This window comes from Triticum dicoccoides, chromosome 3B (genome assembly GCF_002162155.2).
Source record: "Triticum dicoccoides isolate Atlit2015 ecotype Zavitan chromosome 3B, WEW_v2.0, whole genome shotgun sequence".
Taxonomy (NCBI): Eukaryota; Viridiplantae; Streptophyta; class Magnoliopsida; order Poales; family Poaceae; genus Triticum; species Triticum dicoccoides.
Genome location: NC_041385.1, coordinates 826,123,068 through 826,139,267, shown reverse-complemented (window position 1 = coordinate 826,139,267; position 16,200 = coordinate 826,123,068). Strand labels below are relative to the sequence as shown.

At 43.9% G+C, this 16,200-nt stretch overlaps 1 protein-coding gene across 1 annotated transcript; it reads right to left on the bottom strand.

Moving 5' to 3' along the window:
* Positions 1 to 1,098: 1,098 nt before the first annotated feature.
* On the bottom strand, positions 1,099 to 10,103 carry LOC119280180 (formin-like protein 5). Its single transcript, XM_037561126.1, has 4 exons — positions 8,833 to 10,103; positions 8,061 to 8,249; positions 7,516 to 7,603; positions 1,099 to 1,365 (listed from the first exon to the last, which is right to left on the bottom strand). Exon 1 carries the CDS (start codon positions 10,101 to 10,103, stop codon positions 9,051 to 9,053), a length of 1,053 nt encoding a protein of 350 aa, XP_037417023.1. The 3' UTR covers positions 1,099 to 1,365; positions 7,516 to 7,603; positions 8,061 to 8,249; positions 8,833 to 9,050.
* Positions 10,104 to 16,200: the final 6,097 nt, after the last annotated feature.

Here is a 16,200-nt window from a genome sequence, read left to right as displayed (position 1 = left end):
CCGGCACCACCGTCAGAGGGAGGCGGTTGGGGCGCAGGGCTGGCTGGCGGACGAGCGGCGATGAGGGCGTGTGCAGACTGCTGGCGCGCCGCCTGCTCGGCCCGGTGTTCTTCGAGGAGAAGGAACGAGCGAGCCTCCAGGAACGTGGGCAGCGGGACGCGCGATGTGAGATGGGGGATGGCGTGATGGAACTGACGCCCGAGGCCACGCAGCATGTTGAACAACTGCTGCCGCTCCGAGACAGGCTGGCCGAGGTCGCGAAGCTGATCAGCGAAGTTCTTCAGGCGAGTACAGTACTGCATCACCGTGAGGTTGCCTTGCACCGTGGCGTGGTACTCGGCGTCCAGGTACACGGCCCGCGAGAGGTTGTTGTCGCGGAAGATCCCCTCGATCGCGGCCCAGAGCACGGCGGCGGTGTCGTCGGGCTGCATCACGGCGTCCAGCAACTCCGGCGAGATCGTGGCGTAAAGCCAGTGGACGACACAGTGGTCGACCATGACCCACTCCGGATCGCGGCGGCGGGGAGCGGCCAAAGCAACAAGGTGATCGCGGACGCCGAACATGCCGACGATGGTGAGGAAGAAGCGACTCCATTGGGCGTAGTTGCCGGCGTGAACGTCTAAGGTGATGGGAACATGGTGCCGGATGTCCAGGGTCTGGAGCACCGTGGACGGAAAGGCGCCAGGAGCGAGGGACGGCGCCGGGGGGGCGTTCGCCAGTGCAGCGTGCAGAACGCCAGCAGGAGCAGGCGCATCATCGTTAGAGGTGTCGGGAGAGGCGAGGGGGTTTGTGTCCATGGCAGCGGAAGGAGGAGGAGGATCGGGCGCGAACGGATTGGTAGCGTCAGTGTCTGATACCATGATACAGGAAGAAGATTGAACACCCTTGATTCAATGCATCTGGGGGGTACATATACAGAAGGAACAGAGGGCACTTGGGCCACGACAGAGATCGTGGGCGGCCACGACAGAGATCGTGGGCGGCCGTGTTCGAGAGGTGGAGGGGCGTAGATGCAAGAGGGAAAACTGCACCCACGCGCGCTATACTAGTCTACTGTCTAGACTACGTACAATACTCACACACACATATACATGTAGGTTAACAAAATGTTCTCCATGTTCCCAGTTCGAACACCAAAAATACATCCCAAGACAATAAATGTTTATCAGATGTATACAATGTAGTCATTTCTTCCCCATGTTTCCAGTTGGAACACCAAAAATACATGGCAAGCCAATTGTTCAGTATACATACCACATCAATACTAATGATGTTGAAAAATGATAGGTACGAATGGGAAATGCACATAGCAAGGCGCCGGAAGAGAAAATGGTGTCAGATATGCCTGTACCCCCTCTTGCTGACCTACATTCACAAGGGAGCCAAGGTACGTTAGAGTAACATAAATGAGTCAGATGTCAAGGGTGCCCAACCATCATTGTATCTCGCTAATGTGTTCCAGGCCATAATGTTGACGGAAATGTTGATGAATACAACCCAGCAATCATTCCCGTAGCTGACAATGTTGACAATTATCAAATGACTCAAGGTATTGGAGTGTGTAAATACCCCTTTTTGTTGTATCATATGGTTTTAACATGATCAATCGTGCCTAACAGACTTGGAAGCACACAAGGAAACAGATGGAACTGGCATGACACGGTTAGAGCAGGACGAGCTTGCAAACCTAACCAAACACCCTCTTTCTGAGATAACAATTGTTGATCAGCCTGGGCATGCGAGTTTACGTACGTGGGTTCCATATTTAAACACACTATCTACCCTATTCGGTTAGTAGGAAACTGCCTCATTCTGTACTGGTTTTGTTATGCAGACAACCCATCAATCTCCTTCTGTAGCCATGATGTTGCTTCGTTCCCTGGTCCGAGTACTCTCACAGATATTTATGCCTGCGGCCTTGCAGGAAGTTCATTTGGTATGATCCGACACGTGCATCATGGACAGTGATCAAACGTCTCTATGAATGTAGACTAATTCTCATCTAGATTTGTTGTTTATACATCGTGCAGACAATAATGTGCCTTCATTCCCGGATAGGAGTACTCTTGCATCACTTTATGCCACATGTCACACAGAAGGCTCAAGAGGTGTGAACCGATATGCCTTTCATATGGCCAGATTTGTGCTTAAAGGGATGCATGTTCATGTATTAGCCTAACCGACATATTTTCTTTTGTTCCTGCAGCCAGAGAATCTGCCCACAATGATGTGTATCTTAATGCCCTTGGTTGTGGTGGTTCAGAGCTTGTGACATCGTCTACCCCAACATGTGATGTATACCCAACTCATTCCCAGACAACATGTGTTGTTGTGAATGACCAAGTGAGTTGTAGCATAACAGACGACAAAAGGGAGCAGAGAAACGCACGACGGCGAGCAACTTATCGAAAGAAAAAGGATGATCAGGTCAAGCTCCAAAATGAAAAGTGGATTGTTTCCCAACCCCCTCTTGGTGATATCACTAATATTAATCAGCCTTCCGGTTCAATGCCAGTTAAGGGTCTTTAAAGTTATGAGCTTACAGCGGTGACAAACCAAATTTGGGAATCAAATATTAGAATACGCACTTTTAGCTTTGACTTACAATAATTGATTCAATATGAAGTTAAAAAGTGGAGTTTGATATATGAACGGTCAAGAAATGTCATATATCGGAACGCTTAAAAAAACATCTGCGGTGTTAGAAAGACGTAAATGGATTTAAAAAATTAAATTAGATTTACCGGCACTCAAAGACAGAAAGTAGCTTTTCTAAAAAAATAACAGAAATTTGCTAGAAGGTGAATAATATGATAGATGGTTCTCGATTTGTCTGAAAAAGAAACAAATGTGGAGTATGAAACATTAACTATCACAACGTCAATAGCAAACGTTGATATGAAATAGATGTATAGTGCCCAAGATGGGTATATTATCAATTAGGCCAAGTTCTCCATTGGCACTACATGTAATATATATTTTTCTCTCGTTGCAATGGCAAAATAGAAGGATTTATGTAAGCGGACTTGCCAATGTTCAGAATACATATGGTTCTAAACTTCTTCAGATTAGCATAAAGAGCAATTAATCATAGTTTGCTAAACTGAAGAATATACTGATCAGTGATAACTGAATTCTGAAAGAGCATTTTACTTCTACATGCGAGAACAAGTATTAGACGAACTTGATGTGGAGGATCCGACCTGTATAAAGGAGTTGTTGATGCAATTACATCTGGGGAGATCCGGGCAAGCGCTGTTGGAGTAAGGATAGTGCTCCTTGGAACGTACCCAGGTGGCGACCGTGACATGAAGCGGAGGCATATGGATGCCATGGCAATTGTCCATACGTACGGGAAGCCTGACATCTTCTTGACCATGACCTGCAACCCTAACTGGGAAGAGATAACGAATGAGTTGTTTCCTGGTCAGACAGCGCAAGATCGACCTGATCTTGTGGCTCGTGTGTTCCATGGAAAGCTAGAGGCTATGAAAGAGCTCTTGTTCAAGAAGAATATCCTGGGTGTTGTTGTCGCACATGTATACGTAGTCGAGTTCCAGAAAAGGGGCCTCCCCCATGCACACTTTTTGTTGATCATGGATTCTGCCTATAAGCTTGTTGTTCCGGAGCAGTACGACCGACTCATTTCTGCCGAGCTCCCATACAAGCAGAAGTATCATGAACTCCACGCCTTGGTGGTGAAACATATGATGCCCGGACCATGCGGTGCTCTCAACCCCAAAAATGTGTGCATGCAACAGAACGAGTGCAAGTGCAGATACCCACGGCCGTTCAATGAAAACACGGCACATGACAAGGACTCATACCCAGTTTATCATCGTCAAGATGATGGTCGGCAGGCTAAGGTCTGTGGTAAAATGCTGGACAACAGATGGGTTGTGCCGTATAACCCTTATATTCTGTGGATGTTCAATTGCCACATCAACGTTGAGGTTTGCTCTAGCATAAAGGCCGTCAAATGCCTTTACAAGTACATATACAAGGGTCATGATAGGGCTTCTTTCAGCATCGACCAGCCCGACGCCGATGGTAACATTGATGAGATCAAAAGATACGTAGACGCAAGGTGGGTTACTCCTCCAGAGGCAATGTGGAGGATATTTGGCTTCCCCTTGTGTGCCAATGACCCGCCTGTCCTACAGTTGCCTCTTCATCTCCTGAATATGCACAGGGTGGCCTTCAATGAGCAAGCTCACTTGACCGACGTAGTCGCCTCTGAGAATGCTTCCAAATCCATGTTGACAGAGTATTTCAAAGCTAACCAAAACCACCCCTGGGCTAGGAATATATTGTACAAGGATTTTCCTGGAAGGTTCACATGGCAAAAGGGTAAGAAGTATTGGAAAGAGCAGGTGGAGCGTTATCAGATAGGTCGAATTGTGTCTGCCAATCCTGCCGAGGGGGAGCGATACTATCTACGTGTGATGCTAAACCATGTTGCTGGCAAGACATCCTATGAGGACCTGCTTACCGTGGACGGTAGGCTATGCGGGAGCTTTAGAGAGGCTGCCGAAAGGTTGGGACTCATTGAGGCAGATAACATGCTCGACGACTGTCTTACCGAGGCAGAGCAATGGGCGAAGCCATGTTCGCTCAGGAGGCTCTTTGCAACAATTTTGGTGCACCGTGAGCCAGGCGACGTGCGTGGTTTATGGGATAGGCACCTCGAGCCTATGTCTAATGACTATCAACGATCACACACGTGCCCGATTGAGGTGGAACAAATGGTGTTTCTTGACATTAGGGGTATGTTGCAGTCCATGGGCAAAGACATAGCTGATTTCGCTCTTCCATGCATTGACGATGCGTTCGACCCAACCGAGGGCGAGGCCAGAGAAGTGATCGAGGAATCCAACATCGATTTTGACATCAACGACACTAAATTGGCATCGTCGCTAAACTTCGAACAGAGGGTTGCATACGACGAGATACTAGTTGCTATTGATGGCGGTGATGGGGGTGTGTTCTTTGTTGATGGCCCGGGAGGTACAGGGAAGACCTTCCTGTACAGGGCGCTGCTCGCCAAGGTTCGAAGCGAGGGAACATCGCTATCGCTACCGCGACATCAGGCGTCGCGGCTTCTATCATGCCTGGAGGCAGGACTGCCCACTCGAGGTTCAAGATCCCATTGAGTTGCGACGATGGGGCCTCCTGCACCTTCACGAAGCAGAGTGGTACCGCCAAGCTACTGAGGATGGCCTCATTGATACTATAGGACGAGGCCACCATGACTAAGCGACAGGCGGTCGAGGCACTGGACAACAGCATGCGCGACATCATGGGAAGACGGGAGCGACCCTTTGGAGGAAAAACTGTTGTGTTTGGCGGGGACTTCAGGCAGGTGCTTCCGGTCGTCAGGAGGGGGTCCCGGGGTCAGATAATCGATGCAACCGTCCAAAGTTCACATCTCTGGAAGGGTATGCGCCAGCTAAGGCTCGTCACCAACATGAGGGCTCATAATGACACATGGTTTGCGGATTACTTGCTAAGGGTAGGCAATGGCACTGAGGAAGTTGACGATCAAGGAAACATACGACTCCCTGAAGATATTTGTGTGCCATCTATAGGCGAGGGTGACGACCTAGAGAAGCTGATTGACCATGTGTTTCCGAGACTAGATGACAACATGTCCGATCCGAATTACATGACTTCACGTGCAATCCTCTCCACCACAAACGACAACGTCGACAAGATAAACATACGCATGGTAGAGCGTTTTCGGGGAGAAGAAGTAATCTACCATAGCTTTGACAGTGTAGAAGACGACCCATATGGCTACTACGCTCCCGAGTTCCTGAATGGGTTGACTCCCAACGGTCTGCCTCCGCATGCACTCAAACTGAAGCTCAACTGCCCTATCATACTTCTGAGGAACATTGATCCGGCTAATGGTCTGTGTAACGGGACGAGGCTTGTGGTCCGAGGTTTTGAGAGGAATGCCATCGACGTAGAAATCGTGATCGGACAACACGCAGGTAGGAGGGTATTCCTTCCTCGAATCCCCCTATGCCTGTCTGACAATGACATGTTTCCATTCAAGTTCAAGAGGAAGCAATTTCCTGTAAGGCTTAGCTTTGCTATGACGATTAACAAGGCTCAAGGACAGACGATTCCGATTGTTGGCGTGTACCTACCTAATCGGGTGTTCTCTCATGGTCAACTCTATGTCGCGTTGTCTCGAGCCACCGCGAAGAGAAACATAAAAATCCTCATTGAGAAGGAGAAGGAGAAGGATAATGGCAATAAGCAAAGTGGTAAATCAAAGAACCGAAAAAGACTTTCCTTGTCCTTACAAACCTGATGAAAAACATCGTCTATAAGGAAGTCCTTACAGGCTGAAGTCCGCACTTACGAAACCGGCGGGTTTTGAATATGACAATAGCATTTACTCTTATTCTACAGATAATTTGTTGCTCTGGAGCGCTTTTGTACAAATGTTTATCTTTGTTTTTTATTTGACTGCAATCTTTATTTAAACGTGTGCGACCACTATCAAATTAAGAATGCCCAGCTTCAGTGCCGTTGCTACGGGCCAGTGCACTTCATCTTCAATTTTATCACGTTTTGCTCAGACTCTGAGGATTTAGAGTATGCATCTATACAGTTTTGGCATCCAGTACACCTATGATTTGAACGTCCCGAGATGTAGGTATAGCCAATATGACCTGTTAGATAATAACATGAGACGACCGCCCCCTGTTTTAAGTCTATATGTTTCAGTTCGGTTAGTATACACTAGACAGATTTAATTATTGTGGCATTTTTGTCTATCAATAATGTATGTGCATGTTTTCCTTAAGGAAACAACATATAGTTGTCTTCATCACCGGGAACACACTTTAGGTGCAGATCATGATATTTCAGTTGGGCAGTTTTGACATGGTACATTTTTTCAGTCAATATTTGTTTATCTTAAGCAGCAGTACTTCTCTCTTCAAATGACACTACGACACCATATAGAAGTTGTATACATTTCAGCCATTACTAATGTGACTACCATTGAAAATGTCGTGTCAGACTCGAATCACATCCTAATAGTTGTTATAAAAAAACGTACTATTGCTTGCCCACACATTGAAGTACTACATTTTTTATTACCCTGTATTTCTGAAAACTTTGCTACCATGCCGGTTTGTTGCTAAACTCGTAAAGGTTTTCAAAATTAAAACTGTGGTTCCTAAACCCTGTTATGCTTTTGTTTGCAGCACAATATGGAGATGCACAGTTACCACTTACCAGTAAAAGTAGTTCCTGTTTTAATTTTGAGTGAACTGTTTGTTTTGGCCACGAGATACTTTTAAGTTTAAGGCATTAATTAGTTTTTCTTGAATAACTTGTGGGTGCATGCAGAAAACACATACTTCAACATTTAGTTGAAAAGGCTACTATTCTTAAATAGTAGTCTCTGTTGTTTCTCTTAAATAGAGAGCTCATAGAATGAATAAACAGAGGTGTAGATGTGATGAATAGAGTAGATAGAAGTACTGATCTTACAATTCTGTCACGTGAAGTGCATCATCGATTACGTGGCAAAAAACTCCTGTCCAATTGAAGTGCATGGATTTTCTCAAGTTCATCACGTCTGAATGCAAACAAAAATAAGAAGGATTGTCAGGATGTAGTTTGTTAATTGTAAACATAAATAATATGGTAGCAGCCGCTTCTTGTTTTGAAAATTGCAGTGCTCGGTTGACTGTATCAGATTAAGAATGCCCTTTGGACTAATCCAAAATTCGTGGCTGTAATTTCAAATTGCAGTGCTCGGTGACTATAGCCAAGAAGTAAAATTTCGTATTGCCTAGCTAGCCTGATGCATAATGAGTCATTTGAAATGCAGATGATGAAGGCAAACAAGTATTCGTCTGTCAGTAAGTAATAATTCTGTTAAGAACAAAACTAAAGGCAAGAAAAGTGCAGGTCAGAAAAAATTCAGATAACTGCAGGATAACGAAGCATGCATCTCTACTACGCCATATGTGCATAAAGTTCGGCAACCATTAAATCCCTAGCCGGAAACTAATGTGTGTCCCTAAACTTACATGTGGTAGTTTACTTCGGCATCGACTGAAACTGGCCTTGATTTCAGGTAACTAAAACTTAGGATGCGCATTGAAATTTAGTATCCCAATAGACTGCTCAGCTTCGATAGATGAAGGTTCTCCGTCATTAGCCTTGTTCTCATCATCATATTTGGCTGATTCTTGCCTTTGATCTTGAACTACATAAACCTGTAGTGTGGATATACTCAGTACATACTGACTGACAAGGTATCAGGAAAATAAAGGAGTAGAATACCAGAGTTTCAGAGGTAAATATTGACAGAAGCAGCTTATATTATATGCTTATGAACAACTAACACTTGTAGGAATAACTAATACTAATTTAGTACTATGGAAAACACCACGGCTCAAAAAAAACAATTACCTAACTCGCAAACAAATAAAACATTCTACTATATATGAAGATCGATCCGACCATAAGGTCTCTGATTATGTTGGATATCCCTGTACTACCTCGATGATATATACTCCCTGTTTATAAGTATTAAAAAATACAGTAGTCAAATGTTTTATACTCCTATTCTGTCCCTCCCCTAAAAACTGAATCACAGGGATGTCATTGCTCTACTCCAACAGAACAATTATTCCAATAGAACAATTATTCCAACAGAAAAACTAATCTAACAGAACTTGTAATCAGGATGTCACATTACATATGAATCAACTTACCATCATTTGTTCAGATGATGCAAAATATTTGTGCGTATAGGCCATGTTACAAGCAGAACAAAGTAAACATGAAGAGCCTCACCAGCACGATTGCGTGCAAGTGCTGGCGGCAGAGACGATTGCAGGGGGAAGCTGGAGCTAGCAATGCCACACTGACGCCTCGTGGGCGACTTGTTGGACATGGAGCAGCAGAAGGCCCACGTTGACTTCCTGTGCGGCAGCGATGGCGGCTCACAGGATCCAAAACCGTCTTCCACGCCCATGGCTGTTGTCTCCGCGTCCGCCACGGCAGGCGTCTCCTCATGGCCAGCGCTGCTGCATCATTGGCCGGCTCTGCTTGCTGCTCGTGGACGTTGTGTGCTCCCCTGATGCCGCCGGAATGGAACCACTGCTGCGGCGACGCCAGGATTGCAGGAGCCACCTCCCGGACCGAACCACCGTCACGTACCAATGGTTGGAGAAGCACGTCGCGGACGAGAGCGTATCAGATGAGGGCTTCCTTAGTTCAAGGAAGACGGCGGCAGCAGGGATGAGGTCGAGGCGAAGCTCGAACTGGAAAGCAGTGGGCGTCGTAAATCCGAGCTCTGGGTGGGGAAGGTGGTGGCGGAGGGTGGGATGGGGCAGGGCCGGCGGCGTGCAAGCGCCAGAGCATGGGCGGTACTTGGGTGCCGACGACCTCCAGCCGTCCAGCGGCAGCGAGCGGTGGACCACGACGCCCAGGCTGCATAGCAAGCAATCGAGAGGGGGGGAGGTGGCGAGCAGCGGACCTCCAGCGGCGGCGAGCGGCGCACCACTACACCGGCGGGGCACCCTAATTCTTTTGAACGGATCGGGGAAGATAGGAGAGGCGCGAGTGGGAGGAGATGGGAGCGATTCCGTCGATCCACGGCTCCCCAGCAAGCGCGGCTCGAGGATGGCGTAGCTCTCGGCGAGGCGGAGTTCCTGGTCTCCTCGGGGAGGAGGTGGTCCAGCTGTGGGCCGCGGTGGGCGAGGTGGGTCGGCGGTTGTTGAGCTGCGCAGGTGGGCGGCGGTGGTTGCCTCCTTCGCAGCAGCGCAGGAGGGCGGCGGCAGCGGGGGCGGCGGCGTAGTTGGGAGACGCACGTGGTGGGCGGCGCGGTGGGGAGAGGAGGGGAGAGACTGAGAGGGACATCGGCCAACGCCATCGCGGGGGAGAGGAGGGGGGTAGAGTGAGTGGCTGGGAGGGGGAGAGAGTGGGTGGGGAGAGGTTTTTTTTTCTGAGCATCGGGTGGGGAGGGGTGGCCCGTTTAACTCAGGCCGGACCGTGCCGTTGCGGGCCGGCCCATTTGGCGAGGTCTGGCTGTGAGGAGGAGAGGAGTGAGGGGAGGTCCGCATAAGGATAAGATTGTAGGGTGAAAAAAATGCAACTGAAAATATATGTGTTAGTCTCACTTTTGTTTTTATTATATATTATAGATGTTTATTTATATAATACAGTATAAAATATCATTATATTTTGTATGTTTCACCTTTGTCCATCAGAGATAAATAGTGATGGACTTGAATGATGTTTTAAATATATCAACTGACATATGCACTGATGTAACGATGACGGCCCGGACCGAAACACCACGAGAAGAGGTGCTACACATGTTAACGCAAAAGGTGCATTATTTTATATTATTGTTTTCAGAATATATGAGACAAGGATATGGATTTTGGAGATGCACAAAAAGAACCTATTGACAATGGTTCCGAAGCGACGTCGCTGAAAGGGACCACCATTTTTTTTTACAATATAATGATATGAAAGCGGTGATATCTCATAAAAAACAAAAAAGATGTCAAATTAAACTTCAATTATTATGCAATTATGACCATGTTATATTGTCTCTACCTGTGAAATTTAGCATGCATTATCTTTATATAACTTCATCAAACCATTTTATATAACTTCATTAAACTATTTCAGAAGCCCGTGGCAACGCACGGGCATTCTACTAGTAAGTATAACAAACGAGTTGTCCATGGTAACCTAGAATGACATCGATAACAGAAAGAAAATAGAATTTATTAAGTGGCACTACTTTATTTCCTTACAAAACTAATCAGCCTAACAATTCTATAAAGCGACTTGCATTTTACAGGTTTCACATTAGGTATTTCTGTACAATGTGACGGCAATAGTGGTGATGTTTCTTCACTAAATTCAATGCAGAATGGACTGGATACTGTATGCCACCTGGTGAAGAAATAGCTATAATTGTTTATCGTTTGAGCATCTTTATTGAAATAATATGTGCTAATGATAATACGATTGAGGTTTCTAAGATTTAAGAATGTAAAATTCGACTTCTGTAGATAAACATAACAGTACAATTTTTGCATGGGTATAGGAAATCTTTCAACATCTGATTCTTTCCATTGTACTTTGCCTGAAAAATTACGACCATGCTAGAAGTGGCATAAAGCTAATGCAAGGAAGAAAATCATGTCCTGGACAACTGCACAGCCCAACCCAGGCTTGTCACATATGCACCAAGAACTTTATGCTAATTCCATTTATCTAAAATAATGATATTTAGTTCAATGTTTATGCCCAAAGCAAACCCGATACACGTACAATGCTTATCCTCCCAATCTTTGCTGAACCAGCAAACTTTGGGGCTTGGGCAATAAGAGCTGAACAAATGAAGTCCTCTATTTAGTCTGCAGCACATAAATCCTTCATGCCTAATGTACAAAAAAAATACATCAAACAAATGTAACAGAAGCGAAAAATGAGAGATATATGCAGAAACACGAATCACACTTATCCTGACAAACACAACACCTCGCTGCCCAGACAAACTGTAGACGTAGGTGGACTGCTCTGAGAGAAGGTGGATGAAGAAGGAGGGCAAAGACCCGGGAGGGTAGGTCCTGAAATAGAGTTGGAATACATTTTGATCTACATCCCTTCTGGATATATGCCTTGGGGTGTCTGATCTGGTGGCTTTGGGGCTCCTGGTGATCGGAGACGCCCTGCAGCCCGCCATGGTGCTATAACTGAATTGAATGCCATTGGCAGCATGGAGCTATATCAGAAGAGGTCGGCGCAGTAGGATGCCGATGAGTAGCGGTGGGCGCCGCCGTCGAGGTTAAGGGCGGGGGAGGTGGGAGGTGTGCCCCGGGGCGTGCTAAATAAGAGCAAGTACATTAGTGGGCTTATAGCCCACTTGAATGGAATTTTTGCCTATGTGGAGGAGTGAGATGTGAAAAAGTAAGGGGAGTGGGCTCTTATGCAAGAGCCTAGTTATATACGCATTCCTAGGTAAATATAATAAATGTGAAGAAAGAGGTAGAGAGGAGATGCAAAAAAGTACTAATGTAACAGCCAATCTATAGTCCACACTATTGTATGAGTGCTTATAGATGATAGCTATATATGACATGGCGGTTCCTTATAACCATCAGCTGGCTATATTACTAACCATGCTCTAAAGGACGCTGGGAGCAGGACGGCGAGTGGTGCACCTCCATTGGCATTAATGGATTTTTTAGCAACGGCAACATTACTCCTCGCTTGATTACCGGCAGACATACTCCAATCACCCACGATGGCGCATCACTGGGGAGTTCCTATACGCCGCTTACTGCAGCAATTGGAGCGCGCGCCGCACAGGGTGTCCCCGACTGGACCGGCCCAGTACAACCGAATTAAGTTCAACGGAAAATTTTACGATGCAAAAATTACAGCGCTAGGAGGATGCAAAAATTGGCAAGTTATGGCTGTTTGGATTGTAGCCATCAGTACTTGCCAATTTTTTGGCAAAATCATTGGCTATCATTTGGTTTCAAGCCAAATATTTGGCAACTTTACAAATTGAGATTATGTCAATAAAAAAATGTGGATAATAATAATAATACAAGACCACACAAACTGGATTACAAAATACAAACAAACTGAATATGCTAGAACATTATGACAGCAAACTTTTGCTTCCCCGTTACCTGCTGTTACGTCGCACCAGTGCAAAAAATAATTAAGTAGGTGACTGCAGATCGATGCATACTATCTCGGACATAAATCTTGTAAAATCGTAGTTGTACATTTACTTGGGTGAACAGCTTATCTCGGCTAAATAGCAAACAGAGATGGCAAGAACGTGTGGAGTAGCAGCACAGAGAAAAGTTCAATAGTACGTATTCCCTCCGTCCCATAATATAAAAACGTTTTCGACACTAGTGAAATCAAGATGCGTGTGAAGTAGCAGCACAGAGAAAAATGATTTGATAAGAAATTTAAGATCTAACAAGAGTGGGGGAAATCACGATAGAGGAAAGGGAATCGAGGGCCTGGTTTGAGGGAACTAGAGGGGCTCCGGCTGGTGACATTTCAGTGTGATTCACTTGAGAGAGGAGGAAGAAATGTGGAGCATCGCTGGTGCCGGGTGGTTCAGTGCAGGTCAACGCCATCGATAGATGTAGATCGGCTGAAGAGAGAAACAAGGAAAGAGACGAGGACGAAGGGTCGCGGGCTCGCCAATTTTTTGGCGGATGTTTTCCGCGCCGCGGATTCGCCCATGGCGTTGGCGAAAACTCCACGGGCGCATGCCCAAGTTTGATGGGGCGAGCCAAAATTGGTCCCGATCCAAACAATAGCCAAAATTTGAGGGCATGACCAATTTATTGGTGTATAGCCAGCTTTGGTGGCCATCCAAACGGCCCCTAGGTCTGAAGCCACCAGATAACCAATGGTTAACACGAAATTTTAAGAACAAACAATAGTGGAATATATTTAAAAGTCAAACATTTTTTAAATCTTCAGCACATTTGTTAAAACGTGAATTGTTTTCAAAATTCCTGAACATGCTTTGAAAACGTGAACACTTTTTGAATTGGTGAGCAAAATTGGAAAACGGGGACAACTTTTTAGGTTCAGAACAAAAATTTTAAACTGAGAACAATTGCAAAATCCTGAACAAATTTTGGAAATGTGAACATTTTTATTTAGGTGAACAAAATATTGGAACATAAATTTTTTTCTAAACCTTTAAACATTTTTTGAAAAGACGATTTTTTTAATTTGTGAGCAAAATTAAAAAATGGAAACACCATTCGAAATAGATGAACAAAATTTGAAAACAAGAACATTTTTTTAAAATTTCTGAACATTTTCTTAAAACAGAAACATTTTCTGAAATCATGAATAATTTTGAAAAATGAGAACATTTCTTGAAATGCCCGGATTTGTTTTTGAAAATGCAAACATTATTTGAATTTATGAACAATTTTAGAAAACACGACTATTTAAAAAAAATAACATTTCCTTAAAAGAACGTACATTTTTTAAGTTTCTGAACAATTTTCGAAACAAGATCTTAAGAAAAACAAAAATATACTTGAAAAGTAGTAAAGAAAAAGAAAAGACAAAAGCATGTCCTTGGTTTCAAAAAAATAATAACTAAAAAGGTGAATTTTCATTATTTTTGTAAACACGAACATGTTTCAATTTGCGAACAAAAGTTAAAATAAAGAAAATATTTTCAAATTTTTAAACAAATTTCGAAATGGAGAAGAATTCTGAAAATCCAAACAAATTTAAAACACAACAATTTTTGAATACGTGAACAAAAATTTGAAAACAAGAACACTTTTTGAGTTTGTGAACAAGTTTTGAAAACAGGAACATTTTTTGAAACCCCGGTCATTATTTGAAAAGTTCTGACAAATTTCAACAAAAATATTCTTAACAATTTTTGAAAAACATTCCGTCCTAGTTTTGAAAACAGGAACATTTTTTGAAACTCCTGAACAATTTTTTAAAAGTGCAAAACATTTTTTGAAACTATGGTTTTCTTAATACACAACCGTTTTTAAAAATATTGAACGTTTTTTAAAAGCACGAACATTTTTTAAGTTTCTAAACAATTTCCAAAACATGAACTCTTAAAAATAGAAATATAAACTTGACAAAAAAAGAAACAACAATAGGAAAAGAAAAGAAAAATAAACAAATAACAAAAAAATATAACGAAAAACCCAAAAGAAACGGAAAACCCAGTTCAGAAGGTTCCCAAAACCAGAAAAAAAAATGGCTGAGAAAGTCTAGAAGGTTCCCAAAACGAATCACTTCAACACGTTAATGGGTCGGCCCAGGTAATCGCTACATCGCCAAGTCTATGCGAAGGGCCGACATTTTGACGCAATGTGCGTCCAATAGGAAATTCCGCATCACTGCCCCGCCGCCCCTTCAATGTCTCCCTGAACAAGGGCTCTTCGCATCACTCGCACGCTGCCCTTGCCAAAGCGGCCGCTCTTCTTTCCTTGCGATATTTTTTGTGCTAAGTGGGCCGGTGTCGATGGGAAACGTATATGTTAAATGGGCTTCTTGAGCGAGATAGGCACGATTCCATAAACCACCGATTTTTTTACCGGAGCAGTAGCCCATGATGCATCTGGTCCACTTAGCGCTATTTAAGAGTATCCGACGGCCAAAAAACGAGCATCACAAATGATCCAATGGTTAGAAACGTTGGTGGCCTGAGAGGGCTAGAAAAGTGCACAATTTTAATATCTCTAAATGGAGCGAGTTGCATGATTGGTAATCATATAGAGTAGTAATTCAGGTTTCTTGAAGCTATTTGTGTTTTTGGTCTGTCCTCCTAAAAATTTAGCGCTTACCAACGATAATATAGTTTCTGCCTTTACTAGTTTTACCGTACCGTGGGCTTTGTTGTGTTTCCTCTTTTTTATTTATTAAACAGTAATGTTAAAACTCTGAAGTCGGATTTCTAAGCATGGCAATATCAAATGTTTTTTATGGCAAACTAATTATGTTGTCGCGAGGATGATAATTTTTTTAGCAAGCATTGCAAATTCTGGCAAAAAAATGAATATGGCAAGCATTTTGCCATGCTTGCTAGAAGAATTTGCCATCCTTGAAACAACATAATTTGCCATCTCGGATGTTTGATTTGCCATTGTAAAAAAAACTGATGTGGATTTCTAGCGAAATCCCCTATTAAATTCTTCCTATGTGAGATTTTTAACATTTATATCAAAACAAGAACAAGTAAATAACTAGCAAGTCTTCAGGGCGAGACACCATGATACCTTGGGATTCTGTTCAACACCGCCTGCAGCAACTTGTCTCAAATCCCGAACTTCATAGCACCATGAGCCCGTTGAATATAAAACCACTCCGCGTGGTCAACCATGAGAAGGTTAGGGAGTAACAAAATACAACGGGGGGAGGAGATGCAATTAGAGTGTAATATAAATTTTGTTACTTTAAAGTAGTGCACAAGAGTGAAGAACTGCCTCATAAACTGGGTAGAGCTTCTGCAAAGCTTGCCTCAAGTCCCTTCAGTCAACTTTGCTTCACTTCACCGAAAATCTTTTCACCGGGCATCAGAATATGATTATTAATAGAGATCTGGATTAATAGTTTGGGAAAATTGAATGTTGCACTAATTGTTCATGTTCCTTTCTAAATTAATTAGTACCC